Source organism: Podarcis muralis, chromosome 4 (assembly GCF_964188315.1).
Source record: "Podarcis muralis chromosome 4, rPodMur119.hap1.1, whole genome shotgun sequence".
Lineage (NCBI taxonomy): Eukaryota > Metazoa > Chordata > Lepidosauria > Squamata > Lacertidae > Podarcis > Podarcis muralis.
Genome location: NC_135658.1, coordinates 53,900,438 through 53,923,258, shown reverse-complemented (window position 1 = coordinate 53,923,258; position 22,821 = coordinate 53,900,438). Strand labels below are relative to the sequence as shown.

Sequence of the window (22,821 nt, the reverse complement as noted above, 5' to 3'; positions counted from 1 at the left end):
CTTTAAAACTGGGGGGGGGGGGGCAGAGGAAAAAAATACAATACCCTAATATAAGCCGCTCCCTTAAAATTGTGTTGTGCTGGTGGTCCTAGGAGCTATGCACTGCCCACCATCTTGCCTCACGAGAAGTCCCGTAAAAGCCAATTTTTGTAAGGTCACAAATTTGAGCCGCACTTTAACTTTTCACGGTCGGAATTTGTGGGGAAAGTGTGGCTTATATTCAAGCCAATATGGTACTTCAGTGGGCAGGCTAATCTCCAAACAAGAACTTATGAAGTAAGCCACTATTTCTAAACAAGAAAGTTACACGTTTCTGTATACAGAAACGTGTGTATCCACAACGTAGGTGTACACCTCCAGGACCCTTCAAACATAACAATCAGTGCCGGATTTATGTATAAGCTAAACAAGCTATAACTTAAGGCCCCACTCTCTTGGGTCCCCCAAAAAATTTAAAGGAAAAAAACAACTGGATGTACATTTCCAAAAACATAAGATAAAAAACAAATAAAATAAAACCTACATACAGATAGAGCTTAATAATTATTTCACTATTAATATACTTCTTCCTAATTGTATTCCAGTATTAATATACTTCTTAATTGTATTTCAGTTCAACAATTATTTTCATAAAATACATATTTTGTTATGTGCAAATGGCTTTAGATATCTATTAGATCCATAATTTAGCATATATTCAACACAAAAAGCAGCGACAATTTGTTGTTGACAAAGGACAGTGGGACATATAAAAGGCCCCATTACCTTCAGTAGTGTAGGGCCTCATCAGACCTAAATCCGGCCCTGATAACAGTGATCAGTTTTAGGGGTTGGCATGTGCATTCCACATGGTATCCTGTGCCTCATCAGAGAACCTGCCTTTTTAAGGATTCCCAATTCAGTGTTATAAATAAGACTCTTGTTTTTGCTGGACTCGACTGACATGTCTACCCCTCTGGAAGTTCTGCACACCTAGTTAGTTTGTGTGGAGGCTTTTCCAGAAGTGATGCTGAATGAGTAAAGGAGCTGAGAGTAAGGATGATGGTGCAATATTTCTCCCTCATCTATGCATGCTGTTCATTGTCATGGGTCAAGACTCCTGTTGTTCAATGGAGAAGCCTGCAATTCCCAAATGCTGCTCATTTGCCTGATGGACTTGGGGACAGCAAAATAAAGGCAGCTGTGGAAAATATTGATTTGATAATCTTGGAGGCATAGGTTTGCATAAAAAGCAAGATATGACATTTTGTACTAAAATTCTAAAAAATTCTTATCATGATCATCACCATCATCATCTCCTCAGCAGTAATTAGATTATAGTGCATATGGATTAAAAAGAATACCAAGGAATATATTTCCAGCCCCATCCACCCTAAGGCTTTTTTCATTAATGTGAAACATTTTGTTTAGGCTGTGATCCATTACACACTTGCTTGGGAGTAAGTTCCATTAAACAGTATGGGTTATTTCTGAGGAAACATGTACAGGATTACATTGCATGTTGATAAAATATAGGATGACATGAGAAATATTACTTAACCTACTGACACTTTACTTGTTTCAGTTTTAATTTCACATTCTGTTTTTGTGAGGATGAATTAATTAAAATGATGCATTGCTTCATACATGGAAAACACTGTACTGTACGTAGATTCAGTAGAAACATAGAATTGTAGAGTTAGAAGGGACCACAAAGGTCATCTGGCCCAACCCTAATTTAAGCTTGTGACAATCCTTTGCTGTAGGTCAGGCTGAAAATGTGTCACTGGGCAAAAACCAGGCCCCCATATTCATGGATTTGCGACGGTTTGAAACTGGGGCTCCTAAGTTTGGGCTCTTAAGTAATACTTGGAATGTAGTTGCTAATATCTTTCATTTTGTAGGTGTTAACTATTCACATACATACAGCCACTTCATTCGTTATAATTTTGCAAATCCATATGAATGAATGGGTGTGGGTTTTTTTACTCACTAAGTTAGATGTTACCCCTTAATTGCTATCAAAAAGGGAACTGCTTTAACTCTTGGAAACACTGGTAACTGCAGGAAAATTAGGATCTACTGGACTGCATCATGTGTATACAACATCCTATGCAGAAATATGATGTGTGATGAAAATGATGTGCAGATGTCACATGTGAGGATGACCATGTGGATTTATTTCTTTATTTCATTTGCAGGCTAATAACCTGCAGCCAATCTCTTGTTCATGTGCAAAAAACCCAAAAGAACCAGCATGAGTGATCCTGTGTAGAGGATCTAGACTCTTCATTGATCACAACATTCACACACAAGTGCTTTTCTGTAGCATGAAGTGGTTCTAATCTAACATGAAGAGAATTGGCAACAATCGGTGCTGTAAAAAGACAACAATCACCTCCACTGACCATTTAATTAATTACATGTATTATTCTAATAGATTTCAGTAGTTTTTTTTTTATTATTATTAAACATCTTGCCAGAAAAATAACACTCCTCAAAGTCATGTTGAAAACCACACAAAATAACAACTGATGAAAATATGAAAGGAAGGCATCTCACAGATGTGTTAAATTGGATGCATAAATAGTTCTGAACTGAACTTCTAATGACAACTGTATCTTATATGTATTGTTAGATCTGCCAGGCGTTACTCTGGAATCAAGATTCTGACCTCAAGGCGTTCAAGCCACGAGGCTGAAAATAATCACCACGTCGATGACATTTTACATATGTACACAGCTTGCACGACTCCAAGTGTTTGCATTTGAGCCGAGTGTCGTGAATCCAAGTTTGAATTTGAATTACTGACAAATGAAAGAAAGGCTTTTGCATTTGATCTATAAAAAAGGATTAGATAAAAGTATTTTTCTTTTTATCTTTTTAACAAGAGCAGGAGGGAAGTGGAGTGGAGTGGGTGTAAAAGATACAATCACTTCTCAAGTCCTATGCTCCCCTCCCCTTTCCATTCCTGTGATAATTTATAACTCAGTGTGGAATCCGAGACACAGTGAGCTGTGCCAAAGGATCTGGCAGGAGGAAGAAGAGACGAGTTGCTCAGATTTGGAACATCAGCACACGTTATAAAATTTAATTTTAGCTACTAGGCACTACTTTTAAGTGTGTGTTTTCCTCTTAGAACTCTCCTTAAAAAAAGAAAAAGTCCAGTGTCCTCATGAAAATGCTTTCAGGGCTGTGTGGAATAGTGTTCTGTAGAGCAGGAGACACGTTTGACTTTTTCAGGCAGGGCTAGATATTCATTTGATGGCCCACCTCAGGTGAAAATAAATGGCAATTATGTGTTCCGATTTTATTTAATACCCCAAGGAACAAAAGAATGAGATGCAAGAGGCTTTTGTTGTGGATTTTGTTGCCCACAGCACACACACCAGTCTGTGGGAAGTGTTTGGAGAGGTTCCTTTCTGTAAGAGTTTCCATCACTAAAACTGCAGGGGCTATCTCCTAAAGAAGAAGAATTCCTTCAAAAGGAAGACTTACTCATTGCAGTTTAGGGAAAGGAATGGAGTAGAAATTTTTTTAAGGGTTAGCAGGATCAGAGATGCAGCAGTTTTCACTCTTTTCAGACAAAATAAAAAGGAATTGGTTGAAAGAAATAGAGCAAGGGGGAAAGAATTCCATATTTGGGTATAAGATTTGCTAATGTCCTGCCTATTGTGAGTCTCTTGATGTCAGCTGATATGTTCGCCCCATCCCAAGTGTGACGGTGTGTGTGCATCATTCCAGCACCAGCTCCTTTTCCTGAGTGTTGCTAGGATATTGTCTGACTGCACTGGTACAGAGATGAATCACTCACCAATAAGGAAAGTGGAAATGTTGTTCAACAAATATGTTTTTTACATTGCAATAAGTAAAGGTAAAGGGACCCCTGACCATTATGTCCAGTCGCGGACGACTCTGGGGTTGTGGCGCTCATCTCACTTTACTGGCTGAGGGAGCCGGCTTCCGGGTCATGTGGCCAGCATAACTAAGTTGCTTCTGGCAAACCAGAGCAGCGCACGGAAACGCCGTTTACCTTCCCGCCAGAGCGGTACCTATTTATCTACTTGCACTTCGTGCTTTCGAACTGCTAGGTGGGCAGGAGCAGGGACCGAACAACGGGAGCTCACCCCATCATGGGGATTCAAACTGCCGACCTTCTGATCGGCAAGCCCTAGGCTCTGTGGTTTAACCCACAGCGCCACCTGCGTACAATAAGTACATACTTCCAAGTTGGATATCCCACAAGCACATTGTCCCATGGGCATAGAGCAGCTTCTGCCAAGAGGCAGCCCCTGGCCCCTCTGATGTTCCTCAGGATCCATGAAGGAAGTTAACAGAGGGCTGAACTGTAGTGTAATCTTTCTGAGCTCAGGAAGACAAGACAGGATGCCTTTACTCATTAGTCTTCAGTCATTGCTCTGCAGAGAGAAGGTCTCAGTCCTTGCCATCTCTGGTTTAAAAAAATATCAGACAGCACGTGATGAGTAAGACTGCATTGACTAGTTGGATGAGTTATCTGACCAGGCATATGGCATCTTCCCATGCTCTCTGAGTCTGCATTCCCTGACAGTGTAATAATTATGTAGAGCATGAGCAAACTGCAGTTGTGTGTACATAAACAACATTGTGGTGTGTGTTGAAGATCTCAGTTCCAATCCACGTAAATATTCAGATCCTATTGAAATCAATGGGGTTTTAGTTGGGTTGAGCCCTTCATGTTTGTAGTAAATATTACAGGGGTAGCTGATGTTGTGCCCTCTAGATGTTGTGGGACTACAACTCCCAGCATCCCTGACCATTGGCCATATTGCCTGGGGCCAATAGGAGTTTGAATCCAACAATATCTGAAGGCCTCGACGTTGGCTAGACTACCCTGCAATATAGATCCTGTTGACTTTCTGACCATAGTAATAGGGTGCATACACAGCAACAGATTCTGCTATGTGTCAGTCAGATATTTTTCTCATCTTCTTTCCCCTTCCCCGCAATAGGACACCGTCAGAAACTAGACGAGCAGACAAAGCCTGGGAGTTTGTCCTTTTCAGAGCGTCTGAGCGAATTGGAGCAGTTGCGTCGCACAGCCATAAGGGTCAGCCCACACCACCCAGCCCCCACTCCTAACCCAAGAGCTTCCTTGAACCACACCACTGCTTTTAACCCTCAGCCTCAGAGCCAGATTCAGGGTAAGTACCTGAACTTCCTCCCCTCACTCCACCCTGTGCATTGAGGAGAAGGTCACCCATTGGCCATTGGAATCATGGTTGGCTTGATCTGTTGTATAGGATGGCACTTTGGGACAGTTCCCCCACCCCCCAGTGGGTTTCATCTGGCACATCTAGCACTGATGGTGAAAGAGGGCAGCAACTGCAAGCAGACAATGTGGAAAAGGTTGAGTTTGACGTAAGGTTCAAAACAACTGTGGAAAAGCTTTGGTGAAGAACAGTGTAGAAGAAACTAGGCAGAGTCCGTCTCCCAAAACAAATGCTCATTCATTTCTCTGATTGCACACTACTGTGGGATTCCTCCAGCCAATTAACAGCATTATAATCAACTCGACAATGATTCTACAAACAGGGCCGGCTCAAAATATTTTGGCACTTGAGGAGAACCACAAAATGGCATTTCCCTCCCCACCAGGGAAGAAGGGATGAGTGAAGAACTTGCTGCATGGGTCAGCTGATCCTGGCTTCAATATATGCATTGCAGTGAGGCACATGCTTTGCAGCTTAGAATGTTTCATGCAATGAAAGTTTGATGCTGCTTTTCCCTAGGAAAAGGAGCTATTAGAGCAGAGAAGGAGTGGAAGCTACTTCCCAGTCCACTGCTTCTCCATTGCAAATTTCCTTCCTGGCGGCTTCTTCTCTCTGAGAAAAACAAGCAGCCACCAGGCTTTTATTACAAGTTCATACACAGTATAAACTTAACAGAGTATGAACTTCCAACTCTAAATTCTGTGATTCTATGATTCATTATGTGATATATATTTGTCTCCTTTGATCATAGGAGTTTAGTTGTTCTACTTTTGAGTAAAGGGTATGAGTGGTGTTGCCATGAATTTCAAGGCACTAACAGCAGTCGTCAGTACCAGCTCAAAGGGATATTCAGATACCATTTCCACATATCACACTGAACTTGTTTCCTGGGTGATCCCACTTTCCTCTCCATGTAGGGATGGGGTAGAATTTTGGTTCTGAATCCACAGTTCCTGATGCAGTATGCAACCCACAATGCAGCTGCCCTTTGACATTTGCACTTCTGGTTCTCCAACCAAAGAATATGTACGAAAATGTATCAGTATAATGATTTCATCCCTTAACTATTCTGACCACTAAAAAAATAATTAAAGTGATATACCGAGGCACTAATCTGTATGTCGTCAACTGTATTGCAGGAACAGCAGAACACCCTAAGACTGCCCTGTGATAAACCAGGAACTAATTTATTTAATCACAAAATTCTCCAGACTGACCTTGTGTTATTAAGCAACACTCACTCCTTCTTGCATGTTTGCAAGATATCTTTTAGCATAGTTCAGACTCCTGCTTTCATAAGATGATGTTGGAGTGGCTGGTTATGTATACAGACTCCAAGTGCTGTAGAACTATAGAAAAATGCTAGAAAAGGCAGTCAGGCACAGCATTAGGTGAAAGCCCTAAGTTACTCTAAAAACTGAATCTACTGTTTATTCCAGTATATACGAGAGTAGTAAAATTTCAGCCATATATATTTTTAAACAGAAGATATTCTCTTATAATGGCAATGGCGCCCACCTGAGAGGTGCCAGAACTATATATATATGTATATATAGTTGCTCTTTTCACAGAGTGATCCAAAGTGACTTACAATAAAACCAATTTAGAACATTTAATAACAATAGCTAGATAAAGGGCAGGATTTACGCATTCCATTCCAGAAAAAGAGGCTGCGATGCCACCCTTCAAGTTAATGGCCAAAAGGAAAGGGCAGAAAGAAAAGTCTTTGCCTGGCGACTAAAGACAGATAAAGCTACCACACATATACAGTCTAATTCTGTATATGTTTACTCAGATGTGAATCACATGGGATCCAGCAGAGCTTCTTCCTAAGTATTGCCTTAAAGCAGTCTTCCCCAGCCTGGTGCTTTCCAGATGTTTTGGACTACTGCTTTCACCAGTCCCAGACGGCATAGCCCAATGGTCAGGGATGATGGGAGCTGCAGTTCAAAACATCTATGGGATGCCATGTTGGGGAACAGTACCTGAAACTGTAACACTTAAGCCATTTGTTACAGAGCAAACACAAGCTGTTTCTAATAGGACCTCTTCAGCCCTTAGCATGTTTAGTAAGTCTTGCCGATGGCAATGAAATTTACTTCTGTGTACCTTGATTGGGATCAGGGCATGCTTTAAAGATAGCAAAGTGCATTTTTAGCTTATATTTTGCTGGGAGCTATCTCTGAAGCTTGGCTCCAGCTATAATTCCAGACCACATAGTGTAAACAAATTAAAACAATCCTGTCTTGGGTTTTTGGTTTTGTTTTGGTTTTTGCTTTTTAAATATCTTGCTTTGCAACTATCTATCATCATGAAAGTAGCTGGAATTAAGTGCTTGAAGGACTTGATTAAATACCCTCTAATGTATATTTTACAAAGGTATTTTACAAAAGTATATTTTACAGGCATAATTAAGCATGTCTGAAATTAGGATGAATGACATATGACCCTTTCTTAGAAAGCTAATGTTTATTTTCCAGTTTAGTAATAAATACTTTGAACAGTTTTTGAACAGAACAATTCACTTGTTTTAAATCAAGTGTGTTCTTGCATTTTAACAGGGTTCAGTGGTGTGGTCTATTTATTATCATTATTAGTACCCGTTGTAGTAGTACTCATAGTAATGTATTCAGAACTAAAACAAAAAGATGTTTTAAAAATAAAAGAAGTAAAATTTATTCCTGCAGACTCACAGTCTACTGGACATGATGCAAAATTGTTTGTATCTCCACAGGTGAAAATCAATTTTTTTTATATATTGTCATTTTAATTCTTAGTAATGCTCGCAGTATGTTGTGTTCATTTCACTGGGTTCAGATTTAACATGAAACCATGTTATGCGAACAGTAGACATGAAGCAGGCAAACCATGATTTAGAGTTGCTTTTGTTTCCCATATTCTCAGCACTGAATTCAGATGGATTCACAGTGACTCAGATGTAAACTCTGGTTTGCAAACAAGCTTCAAATTTTGGTTTCAGACACTGGTTTGCTGAACTTAAACAAACCATGTTTTGTCAGTAGGCTTTGGTTCAGACATTATTAAAGGAAACAAGATTCTGTTTAACCTACCATGGTTTTGTATTTTGTTGGTCTGTGTTGGAATTTAGGATTTGCTTGTCATAAGGCACATTTCTTTCCCATTTTTGTTGTGGACAGAACATTTGAAAGCCTGTAACTAAGAGACTTAAAAGCCCTAAGACAAATACAGTGAACTCAAATTAGAGTGTACTTAAAGCAAATAAAATATGGGCAAGATCCCCTGTACTGGAGAACAGCAATTACTGCCTGAGCTTACTACAACAGTAGTAAATATGCCAGAGACTTACTGAACTAAAATGCTTAGATTGGACTGTACCAACAATAATACTAGTGTGATGCCAAAATATATGACATTAGGGTAGTTTTCTACTGTGTATGTACGAGTTGTTCTTTGTTTTTATAAATGTGTAATTTGTTTATGTGTACTATTTAATAGAATTTTTAATACAAAGGAGTTAAAAGAATTACTAGGGCTAGTTTCTAAATATCACAAGTACAGGTCATAAATAAGCACCTGAGAGATATTTGTGTATGTTTAAAAGGGCTGAAATATTTTCATACCACTGAGCTACTGTTTACTCCACCCATGAAAGGGGGAAAGGCATTAACTTCCTATTTTTATCAGGTTTCCTATTTCAAACAAAAAGCAGTTTCTATGATGAAAGCAAGTCCAGGCAGGCTAGTGCCCATAAATTGCTTTAATAGACTCCTTGATTTCTTTCATATATATATATAAGAAGGAAAATACACCTGTCCATTTAGAAGTTCAAAACCTATGCCTTCACAGGGGTGAAGGGGAATAACTATGCTTTCAAGTTCAAAAAGAAAACTATTCAGTGTATAAGTACTGATGCAATTCTGCAAGCAGATATTTATATAGAGGAAAATAATTGTCATAGATGGACGCTTTTATGGAGGTACTGGCACAGAAGTTGAATAAAGCCAATCAACCCAAGGGTAATCCCTACAATCTCACAAAGTACACGTTCTGTTCTTTGTGAGAGAGTCAGCAAGCCCTAACTTAAAGGCAGTACCATAAAATCCACCCCAAATAGAATGGGAACGAGGTATAGCCTCACCATGGGAAGGAGGGTATATACACAGGCAGAAGAACTGTCTGATAGTAAGAGCTATTCGACAGTAGAACAAAGTGGAGAGTTGTGGACTCTTCATCCTTGGAGGTTTTAAAGCCATGTGTCTTGGGTGCTTTAGCTGAGATTCCTGCATTGCAGAGGGTTGGACTAGATGGCCCTTGGGATCTCTTCCAACTCTATGACACATTAGCAACTGAAGTGTTATAGGGTTAACCTGTACCCGGTTTGCTCTTTTTCTCAATTTGAGTTGAAGTTGTGGGGGGCGGGAATGCATCGAAGTGCAGCATTTCATAAGAAACTATTGATATGGATTGTGGCTATTGTTGTGTGTGCACTGTTTCCTAAACCAGTGGTGGGAATGCTCTGGATGCAGAGCACATTGGATGCAGTATGCACAGTCTCAGTTCAATAAAGCTAGTGTGCTATCCAGTAGTAGTAGTAAGGAAAGGATTTGTATGTGTTGCCATCTTCCAGTTGCAATCTTATTGTTATATACGTATGGCTTCACTGATAGTGCTCAAAAGGTCTTCTCTTATAAGGTTCCTCTAGGCAAGCCCTCCATCTAGTTTTCTCCTATGCTTCCTCTTCCAATTTTGTTTGGTGCTTTGCTGCATTACTTCTGGCAATGGGTAACTATTTCTAGGATGAGAGTGCCAGCCCCGGCTCCTGTGCCATTATTAATGTCCTGGAAGAGCTGGTAATGCTTGAGCAGTGGTCATAGCGGTCATGATGTTGCATTGCCATGTGCTCCATCTTCTTAAGTATTTATTTGACAGCATAAGAGCTCATAAGATTAATCATAACTTTTCTTGTTTATACCACCCTCTTGAACTGGAAGAAACAATATATTTCTGAAAAGGGGGCACTAGAACAAATTTGCTATGTTTACGATGGGTTATTGCAATGTAATCTTTTGGTTTATGGTTCAAGCATATGGGAATTTGTAAAAGATATAAAGCGCATAATGGCAAGATGGGTGTATGAGGAATCAAGATGACAATCATTCTACCTCCTTACTAACTACCCTCTGCTTTCTATGCTGCTATCTTTCCTAGAAAGTAGTTTAGGTCATTGGAACAAAATGTGCTTGGGATGATGATTATTTGTTACATTTTTATTCCACCTTTCCTTCAAGGAGTTTAGGGTGACATACACAGTTCCTGCCCTCCCCATTTTATCTTCACAACAATCCTGTGAGGTAAGGTAGCTTGAGAATGCGTAACTGGCCTGAGGTCATTCATTGAGCCTCATGACTGAGTAGGGATTTGAAACCTGGTCTCCCAAGTCTAACCATTGCAGCACACTGGCTTCCAGTCTGTGGAGAGTTCAATGTGTTATCTATTTGATTTCATGAAGTTTTAAATATCTTGAGCGTGTGAACATTGCATTTCTTTTTGCTATTGTTTGACTGACGTGGGAGTCTTCCAAACAGCCTGTTTACTGAGCATCCATCCTGATTTGCTCACACAAAACCTACGCTGAGGATAGACAGCATCCAGTATTTATTGAGCACTTGTGCAGAGGTTATATGACAATAAGTATTCATCCTGATTTGCTTACACAGTTCTTATATGTCTTTCCATTAGTCATTTGTTCATCCCATACTTTTCAGTGCATTTCCCTATTGGTTTCCTAACTTCAAAAAGCACAGGGTTGACAGAGTGCTTTAATCTACTTTAATTGTACAAACCTAAATTTCCAGTATGCAGTTGAATCTCTCCACAAAATACTGACAGCTCCTGTAAAATGGAAGCCAGGACGCAAATCATTTACCTGAAGTATGTGTCAATTGTTTTATTTCTCCATGACCCATTTAGAATCTCTATGCCACATCTTAAACTCTTCTTGAGATTTCCTGTCAGTTTCAAATTGGTTTGCCATACACCATGAATACTGCTGTTCAGGAAACAGAAGTCCAAAATTCCCCTGTTCTTGCAGCATTAGTTATGCAATTATTTGGATCCTGGCTGCATTATGTAAAAGATTTTATGTACTGCAAAAAAATTGAGAAAATGAGTTTCCCCCATCCCCTAAAAACAACAACAATACTTAAGTTAAAAGAAATGTCTCTGGATATTTTTTACACCTAAAGTAAGCCTTTTAAAAGGCATGTGACCAATTATATTGACCAAAACATGCTTACAAGGACAAAAGTAAACAAAACTGCTTTTTGTAACACAAGAAGGCAGATTATTTGATCATTTCTTTGGAAAAGGCAGGAATGTTTAAACTGTGCAGTAATATTTTTTTCATTGCTTCCCAGGTGAAAAAAGCTTTGTTTAAAGAGATATCTTCAAGGTCTCCTATGCTGTCATAATCATTTCACGAAAACATCCATCTTTATCATAGTTCCCATGAGCTGAAGAAACACACTGGTGTGGTTGACCACAAGGAATTGTAGATAGCATTGTTTCCATAGCTTGATCTATTTTGCTAGGTTTTTAGTATTTTTGTGGGTTTTAATGAAGTGCTCAAAAACAGAATGTGTGAAAAATTCAGACACAATTATCATAATATTTTTAGGGCACTGAAATTTGTATTTTCAGTGTGGAATCTTTCTTAAAAACACGCAGTTTAAAAAACCTGTTATGCTCACTTCCTGTTCTAGATGAATAGTTATGTTACAGTATTCCAGAGGAACCTATACAACTGTTATTAGACCTCCTGCTCCTTTCAGCTCTAGCCAGCATGGCCAGCGGTCAGAGATTATGGGAGTTGTAGCCAAACAACTTCTGGATGACTACAGATTTCCCATTTTTTTCTCTTCTCCTTGGAATAACCACAACACCATTTTTTATTTTTGCATTTTGAAGATGAGACTGTATTCTTCTGTCTGCTTTACAGGTGATGGAAGCACCTTTTAGAGGAGTGGGAGGCTGACCCTGGGAAACTTCTTCCCCTTTCCTGCCTCATTCCACTGAAACAAATGATTGTTGCTGTTAGTGACTTGGCATAACAACAGGCCCATGGGTTGTTGGGTTGTTGTTTTTTGTTTTTTTACTGGAATACATTCTTCCTGGATCAGGGTACTTATGTGAAATGCTGATCTAGTAAAAACCAGTCACTTCCATGTTAGGGTCAGAATGTTGATAATATTAATTACAGGCCACTTTTGATCAATATAATACACAAAGAAGCTATTCCTTCCTATTCATCAGAAACACTTCACATAATTTTTACAATAAATTAACAGTTGTCTCTTTCAGTTTATTCCTACTAGGACAGTAAATAACTTATTTCTGTCTGTGTTTAAAAGGTAGTAAACATTACTAGATCAGTGAATGCTTCTTCACTTCAGATTCTTAGCAGAACATCTTTGCTATATGGACACAGAAGTAATAGTTAGAAAATGTTTTGCCATGCTTTTTCTTCTTTGAGCCATTCTGGTATATCCGTGTGTGCTCATCTGACAGATCTTTGGCAAGGTACAATAACGCTGTTTCCTGCCTAGACTATTACACTTAATCAGCTTCAGAAAACTAAATTAATTGTTTGGCAATAAGGTGAGAAGATAATTCTCCAACACAAGGGATTATCTTTTCACAGGTCAGAGAGATAATATCCTGTTTTGAGAGTCTAGCAAATTATCATAGGATTGTTTGCCTACTAATTGGTTGATTTGCAGAATGCTGATGACAGAAAAGCCAATTGCTGCAGGAAACTAATAAGTTGTAATCTGCAGTTAGGAAGGCAACCTGCATCCAAAGCAGTTTGCATCACAAAGCCATTGTCCTGTAGATAAATGAGCACTGAGGAAATCTCAAAGAGTCTCATTTGAATATTGGCTTACGCCTCCTACATTCTATCTTAAAGGCTCAACAGATGCAGATACTGGATGGTTTGAACACCAACCATTTCTTTCTTGAAATAAATTTAAAAATTAAAAAATTGTCCGGTAGCACCTTAGAGACCAACTAAGTTTGTTCTGGGTATAAGCTTTCGTGTGCATGCACACTTCTTCAGATACACTGAAACAGAAGTCACCAGAAAAACCAGCTGCACCAATATAAGATGGACATCTGGCTTACTAGCAGTACATGTGAAAAGGATCCAGGTGTCTTAGTGGACCACAAGCTTAACATGAGTCAACAGTGTGATGCAGCAGCAAAAAAGCTAATGCTATTCTAAGCTGCCTCAACAGAAGTATAGTGTCTAGATCAAGAGAAGTAATAGTACTGCTTTAGTCTGCTCTAGACATCTGAAATCCTGTGTCTAGTTCTGGGCATCACAATTTAAGAAGGATATTGACAAGCTGGAATGTGTGCAGAGGAGGGCAACCTAGAAGAACAAGGTTTGGAAACCAAGCCTTATGAGGAATGGTTGAGGGAGTTGAGTATGTTTAGATTGGAAAATAGGAGATATAGTACCCATCTTCAAAAATCTCAAGGGCTGCCACATGGAAGATGGGGTGAGTTTGATTTCTCCTGCTCTGGAGGGTAGGGCCCAAACCAATGGATTCAAGTTACAAAAAAGGAGATTGTGACTGAACATCAGGAATAACTTTTTGACAGTAAGAGCTGTTTGACAGTGGTGGTCTCGAGGTTTTTAAGCAGAGGTTGGATGTCCATCTTTCATGGATGCTTTAGTTGAGATTCCTGCATAGCTGAGGGGTGGACTAGATGACCCCTTGGGGTACCTTCCAATTGTACAGTTCTATGATTCTGTGATTCTTAACCACTGTAGTATCCTACCTGTCTAAATAAAGTGCCACTTAACAACCACTGTAGATTATAATAGCCCCTAACAACAGAAATGTTTAAAAATTAAGTGATATTCATCACCACTGCCTTTAACAGGCTTACCTGCTCAATGGGAACATTCCTCCTTTTAAGAATTCTTAAAATTGCAGCTTAAAGAAATCAAGAGATTAGGCTGCATAGTGCTATACCATCCAGGCTCCCTTCTAAACTCAAAGTTGAATTTTAGTTTGGCACGACTTGACCAAGAGGGAAAGTGTCTGCTGCTTTGTTTTGCTCCCTCACTTCAGTTGCACCATGAAATAGGAGGTTGTATTTCACCTGCCTGCCACTTATCACTTTGACAGTTCTAAGCACTTAATTAATTCAGAGGAGTGGGTGTAGCCCTGGCTCATGAAGTCCTTGTAATACATTGCAGAAAGCGCAATGCTCCTTCCTTTCCAGAATTCATACATTGGACTTAGACCAAGGAGGTAGTTCGTGAGGCTCAGTGGGAAACTTTGGGCCAATGAGATCTATGGTCTGACTACTCTTACATGGTAGTTGTAAAGATGAAATGGTGAGGATTAGGGGTGAGCCTGTACCCTTCCCTGAACTCCTGGGGGTGGGGGATTAAAGGAGTTGTGGGTTGGATTAGAACTAAGGCTAATTGAACTTGGATCACACTGAAATCAATAGGATGCGGAAGTCATGATGTGCGTGCCATTGATTTCAGTGGGAACTAAGTTTAGCTAAGTTTGTCTGGATCCAGCCCAGAATATATGACTTGGGCTCTTTAGTGTAGAATAAGAAAGCCAGGTGAGTTTTATTTAGTGTGTAAAATACAAGCAGAAGCAGGTATGCTTCTTATACAAGACTTCAGACGCACTCTGAACTGTGGACACATCATAGTTGAGACCTTATGCTAGTGATATTGATGTTCTTTTTTATTGGCTTTTGAAGCATAGTATGGGCCCATGAATAACCCAGTTGTTACGAAGATTAAAGGTGCGTGTTGCAAAACTCTGGTAAATAAAATCTCTCTTAGTCTTTCACTGACAAATCCAGTTTTACTCTCCATTGAATTCTTTTTTTTAAAGACTGTAATCTCCACGTTGGCAGAACACTTCATAGCTTGTTAGCAGAGCTTGAATTACCTCCCATGGTAAATACAACAAAAATTAATAAATAAGAACACCTTAAAGGCAAATGCTCACTGAATCAAATCCGTGCACACTGTGGCATGTGTGCTCTAAGTGGAGCAGGACACCCTCCAAAGAGCCATATTTTGAGCTCCTCAGCCCTGGAATTCTTTGATTTCCGAAAGCAGCCAACAGTACCCACATGGTGATCCTCTTTGAAAACCAGGAGGCTTTCAAAACATATGTTTGTGAGATGAGGAAGGGGCTCTTCAAAGGCATTTCTCAAAAAATCAAAATTCCTTCTTGGTTTATACAAGACAATTAGGTGCTTCCAAATCAGGGTTTGACAAACTTTTGGGTAGCCTGTGGGAGCATTTGTAAACGAAAGAAAGTATCATGGACACCACACACACTCACGAAGCACACACCCCAACCCAGTGGCGTAGCGTGGGGGGTGCGGGGGGTGCCGGCCGCACCGGGCGCAACATCTGGGGTTAGGGCAGATCCACAGGTTAGGGGGCGCAAATTACTTGCCTTGCCCCGGGTGCTGACAACCCACGCTACGCCACTGCCCCAACCTATTCCATTGGCTACAATAGACTGCTTCTTCTAACCTTAATTGTGGTGGAAGGACAGAACTGTGGAGGGAAGGCCTCTGCTGACGCATGTTGGCTTGTGAGAACTGCACAGGCAACACCTGCAGGCTTACAGCCACAGAATGACTTTGCTCTAGAAGTGGAGAAAGCACCTAAAGGGGTTGTCTTCATATTTAGCCCCAACTTGCAGTAAGTTGGTAGGCAATCCACTTGTCAGTGGCCTAAGGCTGGGGTCTCCAATTCAGTGCCTATGAGCACCATGGCACCTTCATACCTCCCTCATGGTGTACAACAAGGCCCTCTGCCCCTTCCTTTTTGGAGGGTTGCCTGCTTTTTTGTCTGTTTTGTACTTGTTTTGGGATGTGTGTAAGCATTTTGCCTGTTTGGAAGATGGGGAGAGGGTTCTGAGCATTACTGGTCCCCACAACAGTTTCTTAGCTTTCCAAATGTGCTCCTCGGCTGAAAAATATTGGGGATCCTGATGTAAGGGATACCATTAAAAGAGATTGCCTTCAACGAGTTATGATTTTAGCCTTCTGCAAAGTTACACTTTTCATTTTCACTTAAATTTACTTTAGGTTTCCTACCAGTCTTATCCTTCGGCGTCAGTCCATATGTGAACAAAAATACAATGTGACCATCAGCCATGCCAAAATACATTCAGGTGTATTGTGTTAGAGCACCCAGTCAACGATGTGTTCACATGCAGGAGCATGCAGTTTTGCAGGCAGGAAAAATGCTGGAATGATTGTGTGGCCTGTCTTTGATGTACATACATTCATATCTGCACTTATAAACTCTCTGTGTGAGGTTAGGGCATAGTAACCTAGGAAGCTACCGACTCAGATCATTGGTTAATCTCGCTCAGTATCATCTACACAGCTTTCCTGTGTCTTTGGCAAAGCTTTCCCCAGATCTATCTGCAGGTGCCAGGGTCTGGCAAAGCATGAGTTATGTCCCTTTCTCCAAAAAGTCAATATAGAGAAGATCGCTTTTTAAAAAAAAGCAAACTTAGATGTATATTTGTACCAGACAGTTTTTTATTGCTATGATTGACAAGACAATTTCCCCATGTTGTAAATTCCTCCCTCCCTGTGTACAATGAGTAATCAGGTGTGTCAAGGACTTGACCAGTGCTTGATCCCGCTGAAATCAGTCCACCCTTCTCTTGCACAGTAAGCTTCAGACGCATGCCCACACATGATTATTTTGATCACCACCCACTGATAGCCTAACTTCTTTCTGTGTTCATGATCCAAGTGCCAAGTGGTGAGCTTTGGGGCTGTTAGGGAAAGTATGGCGTTTCTCTCCACATTTCAGTTTAGCAAATTCGAGCTTGCAACCCCATTCTACTTATAAGCGTAAAGAGAAGCATCCCTTGGTTTGTTTATTTTAGGTGTGGTTTTGTGGACTTCAAGTGGTTTCTTTCAGTCTGCATCTCGGAAATTTGCTCGTCTTAATCCAGAGGTCTAAAATAGTTGGATATTTGGAAGGCTTTGGCAGATTTCTGTGTACATCCTAAAATAGAGTCGACACACATTATTGCTTTTGAAAATCTTAGCCATGAGACTGAATGTAGAATATGTTAATTTTTAAAGAGATATTTTTAATATCTCTTTGGCATTCTGGAATAGTCCGTACCCCCTCCAAAAAGTGTGGTGCGCACATTTTGGCTACACATAAAATAGTCTTTTATTGGCCGTTAACTGAAAATGCTATATAAGAGTCTGTTGCAAAGCACTTATGCTGCTGCTGTAATGATGGCATACAGAGAAAGTTCTATCAACCCCCGTGGTCCTGATCCAGATTGATTTTTCTAAGCAAGGAGAGTAGCCAGTCACAAGCACATTTTTATTAGAACATGAACATGAAATATACTACATTATTTAACCATTCAAATATTTTATCTTCAAACCTTGGACAACTAGAGAAAACTGAATCAAGCCATAGCTACAGCCAGTGAGGCCTTCTAGGTATAGTGTCATTGCTTTCTTCTCATGGAGGGCTAGAGAGGCAGGGGTGTGGTTTTTTTGTAATGGAAGAAGATCAGAGTCTGAGCCCCCTTCTTCCTTTGGGGCTAGTACAGCAATACCCACTATATCCCCCTCTTTGTTGGTCTCTGTGAGTTACTAGAGAGTCTTACAGTATACAGAGAAAGTAGAATGTTGAGTAGATGGTGAGAAAGACCTGGTCTCCCAAATGCAAACAGATGCAGTGAGGCACAGAAATTTATCTAGACCTGGGGTACAGAGGAGGCTGCCTTTACATTGTGTCAGACTATGGTTCTTCTAGCTCAGTATTGGCTACACGGATGGGCAGTAGCTCTCCAGTGTTTCAGAGAGGGGACATTCCCAGCCATACCTGGAGATGCCAGAGACCATACCTGTTATTTCCTGCATTCAAAGCAGATGCTCTACCACCCTTACCTGAGAGATGGATCTGAAAAGGGAAATTCTCCTATACTTGCTTTTTCCCCACGAAAGAAGTGGAATGAGACTTGCCGTAATGGAGTCTCCATACCAGAGCTGTACCACGTATCACAAGCTATTCTGTGATTCTCCCACCTGGCATGAAAAAGTGGTCAGAGGAGCAGCCATTATCAATAATGGGTGATGTTGGAATGGAAGCTCTCCATTTTCACTGAAAGCATCATCTGGCAACTGGTATTGTGCACTGCACTCCTTCACAGAGGCTGTTTCCAAATTTATTCAAAACTATGAAGGTAATTTGAACAGCATGCATAATAAGTGGTTGGGAAGCCAACGTCTAAGGACTTGTTGGGTCATGTTTTTATCCAGGTGGTTCCCCAGACTACAGTAATGGGGATGAAAATGCCATGATTCTACTGGTAGCTCCCCATGATAGGTTGATGCTAGGCAGCATAAAACCTTTTGTGTTGTTCTTATGGCAAAACTAGAAGTAACAGCAGCAGGCCCCTGGCATCAACATTTCCTATAGACAAGTTTTAAGATACGTTCTAAAATATTTATAGGTGTGCTAGCACACACATGATGCAATCAGATGGTGGTTCAGTATATCTTTCTTTCCCTTCTTTTATTGCTGCTGCTGCTGCTGCTGCTGTTGTGTGGTGCTTTCAGACAAAGTTGTAGTGGTTCCCACAGTCTTAATGAACACAACTCAATAATAATAAAAAATTGCTTCCTTCTTCAGATACACTGCATGCACACGAAAGCTCATACCAAGAACTAACTTAGTTGGTCTTTAAGGTGCTACTGGAAGGAATTTTTTTTGTTTTGACTATGGCAGACCAACACGGCTACCTATCTATAACTACAACTCAATAATGAACATGATTCTGTTAGGTCCATTAATTTCAGCAGGTCTGCTCTGCATAAAACTTAGTTGAATACCACCATTTGCCTGAATATCAGTTGCTTAAACATCTGTAAAAAGGCATCAGTCGTGGCATGGTGGCCTTATGTGTTCTTTTTCTTTAAGAAAGAAAAAATCTTGTCTCCAAATACTTTAACTCACTTTTATCTCTCTTACAATTTTCGAGACATGCCCTTGCGTGAGCCTATCCTGTTGCTTCCATTCATGACTCATGCCATCAAACCACCCTTGCAGCTGTGGTCGGGCTGTCCGGCCAAAAATCACAAAACCCAACAGGTGGGTGTGACAGGAAAACAGCTACCAAGAGGGCCACAGCTGTGAGCATGTCGCTCTATTATTGGTGAGGGCATGAATCATCTCTCAATTGAGGAAGCAGCAGTAGACAACCTGTTCACTTGGGAAATATGATGATAATAAGAATAACAATAATAAAAAAGAAATAGAAACAAACCCAGATGACTCTGTGGAAGGGTTTTTTCCCCTCAGACGGTATGGAGGCGAATCCTTCAAATAGACTTTTGAAAACACTCTGTATGTGTTGTATCTGGACAGGCCAGAGAAAAACAGGAATACAAAACTGTTTTGTTGAGCAGGGGGTGGGAGGTGATGTTGACCAGAGAACTGGTATGTGCACCCACTAACCCTATCTCTATTTGTCATCTCTCTCTCTCCAAATAATTCTACGCACACATCCTCCATGATGTTCCATACGTGTATTGTTTGCTCTCATGAGGGTTATAGGCTGCATACACACCATACATTTAAAGCACACTGTTTCCCTCAAAGAATCCTGGGATCTGTAACTTACCTCATCCCAAAGCTACAATTCCCAGGACCCACAGTTCCCAGGATCCTTTGGAGAAACTCACGTGCATCATAAGAATGGTACGTACGCAGCCATAGAATAAAGAAGCAGGTTGGGTGAGCCATTTTCTGAGAAGAATAAGGAGAAGAGGCTATGAGTTCTGGTTCTTTGGGTTTCTGTGTTAAAAGGGCCCTCGGCCTCCCTGACATTGCCTACAGGGTTAGGGGTAGTTGCAGGGCTGAGGAACTGGCATCTCCAAGACTTGGATGGCTTTAAAAAGAGATTAGACGCATTTATGCAGGATAAGGCTATGAATGCCTACTAGTCATGACAGGGCACTACCTCTAGTAGCAGAGCCTTTCTGCCTCTGAATGCCATTTGCTGGGAAATATGAATGGGGAGAGAGGGGTTGTGCTCATTTCCTGCTTGCTGCATCTTCTTGGCCACTGGGAGAGACGGAGGCTGTTCTCTGATCCAGAAAGACTCTTGTTAAATTCTTGTAGGGCCTCAGATGTGAGACAGGAGGCAAAGAGTGAACCTCATGATGTCTGGCATTTAAGGTTGGCTTTCACAAAATTTCAAGTAAGAGGCAGGAAGCTGTCCGATCTAAGGCCTGTTCTCACCTTTGCACAGATCAATTGGGCAAGGCAGACTGAGACTTGTCACCTGCATAGCCAGCTCCATTGTTAGGCACAGTGAGGCAGCTGCCTCAAGCAGCCGATTTTGGGTGTCATGGAAAGGCAGTCAATAGTTTGTCACTTAATGTGTTCTTAATGCCTTTTTATTGCCAGGAAAGGAGGACAAGTGCTTGTGGTTTCCAAAATCACTTGACCTGTCCAAGTGCCAGAGTAACTCGAGCAGCCTTGGGTATTATGCAGCTCCACTTGGGGGGATGGTGCTGTTTGCTGCTGTGCCTCAGGCAGAAAAATGTCTTGAGCTGGCTACAATTAGCCTTTGGACAGGCATGGGTTGTTTTTTGTTTTTGTTTTTTGTCTTTCTTTTGTTGGCAGTGTTACTGAATATTCAGCTCAAACCAAGCCGATCGGTTATGTTGATTTGTTCTGTTTGATGCAGCTTTGGCAGGTGAGACAGAGAAGGCCCCTGTATCAGGGAACTAGAGTAGGTCCTTGGGAGTTCCATCCATACCTAGGCAAAGTATAGGACAACCTATACTGTTTCTGTAATGGGGGCTGCTGTCAGGATGGAGAAGAGACTAAAGACTACTAGCCATGATGATTGCATTGTATCTCCAGGGACAGAGGCAGTATGTCTCTGAATACCAGCTGGTATTCAGCACTCAAGTCCTGCTTGTGCATCTCCCATAGGTATTTGGTTGGGCACAATGAAAAGAGGATACTAGCTAGGTGGACCTTTGGTTTGATCTAGCAGGGCTGTTCTTAAGATAAGAGTCACAGAGCAGAGATGGGCAACTGTTGCGCAGAAACCTGCTGCTCTCCTACTTATCTTGTTGAAGTAAGGAGCTATCAATCACTTGAGCCAGGGGAGCATTGTGGCTGAATAGTCAGGCCGGTTGCCCTGGACGGTTACATTTTATATGTGCTATTAGTTATGGACTAGTTTTTTTGTTTTTGTTTTTGCAAGGCATCACAAATAAAATGCAGGTCTGTGTGACTATCCCACCTGCGTTTGTACATCAAACATTCCCTACCATACTTGTGAATAAAAGGGTTTCACAAAAGGCATATGCAAGAAGGTGGCTGAGACAAGACAGGGCCAACGGGGATGTGTTTGAACTAGTTGCTCCACCCAGCATCTCATCTTCAGAAGGGGGGGAAAATGTTTTCACTAACCCAAACAGGCACAGTCTGATCTGTACAGACAGTCTGCAGGCATCTGCCCAAGAAGCCGACGGTTGGCTGGCACATCATCATCTGATTTATGGTGTGTTTGTGTGTGTGTGTGTGTGTGTGTGTGTGTGTGTGTGTGTGTGTGTGTTAAGCCTTAAATTGTTGAGTCTCTGGCTGGCTGTCTTGGTATTACTGGATGGTTGGTGCATGTTTTCAGCTGAAGAGCTGGCTCTGATACCAGGGTTGTTGGCTGTGAATCAGTTCCAGTTTCACACCTGTCTGAGACAATGAAAGCCTTGTTAGAGACATTTTCAGAAAGAGAGAGAGAGAATCTGTCATGCATTTGGAAGAGACAGAGACCTTGTGAAAAGAAGAAAGAGGAAATACTTCCTTATAACATTTGTTTCCTGGTGCAGCATTCTGTTACTTGAGATTAGGCAAAGATGGTGTCCATTGAACCTACCTTGCACTAAATGTATATTTGTTCCTCCTGGTTTAAAATTACTAGAAAGGCCTTGTAGCTTTGTCCCCTTTACCTGACATGCTCATGCTTCCTTTTGTTGACTGTTGGAAAATGAAATTGCCCCACATGGATGGGTCTCTGAACCCTTCAGGGTGTCTCTTTTTATCCCTAATTCTTTTAAAAGTCTTGCTAGTTTCTATTTACACACACACACACACACACACACACACACGTGCATGCACACGATGGGAGTTGTAGACCTACAACAAATTCCCTATTTCTACTCTGTGCCATATAAGCAAAGGTGATACACTTGCTTCTCAGTGGACACAAACTGGCACAGGTTTAGTGATCTCACTGGAACTCTTCCTGTGTACCCTAAGTTAAACTCTGGCCATGACCATTGACAGGGTGGTCCAAATCATATAGTCAATGATGATCCTCTCTACAGAGAGGGATTAAATGCTGCAGTAGGTGAACACAGAGGCAGATGTAATAATATACCTCTGTTGGTACTTGCAGTTTCTTGTTTTAAAGCATAGCAAAGGCCCTGAAGTAATGAAATGCAGACAGGAGCTTGATGTTATCTCACACCTATAAACCTTTCTTAG

The 22,821-nt window shown here is 40.9% G+C and overlaps 1 protein-coding gene across 3 annotated transcripts in view; it reads left to right on the top strand.

The window, feature by feature from the left end:
• The window catches only part of RUNX1 (RUNX family transcription factor 1), a 175,194-nt gene that overhangs the window by 127,538 nt on the left and 24,835 nt on the right, over positions 1-22,821 (top strand). For 2 of the 3 annotated variants that reach the window (XM_028727125.2, XM_077927327.1), the window contains one exon: positions 4,971-5,162. The exons of the other annotated variant lie outside the window; for it this stretch is intronic. In XM_028727125.2, the coding sequence (XP_028582958.1) occupies positions 4,971-5,162 (192 nt within the window). The remainder of the gene's footprint in view (positions 1-4,970; positions 5,163-22,821) is intronic. 3 annotated transcript variants of the gene reach the window in all.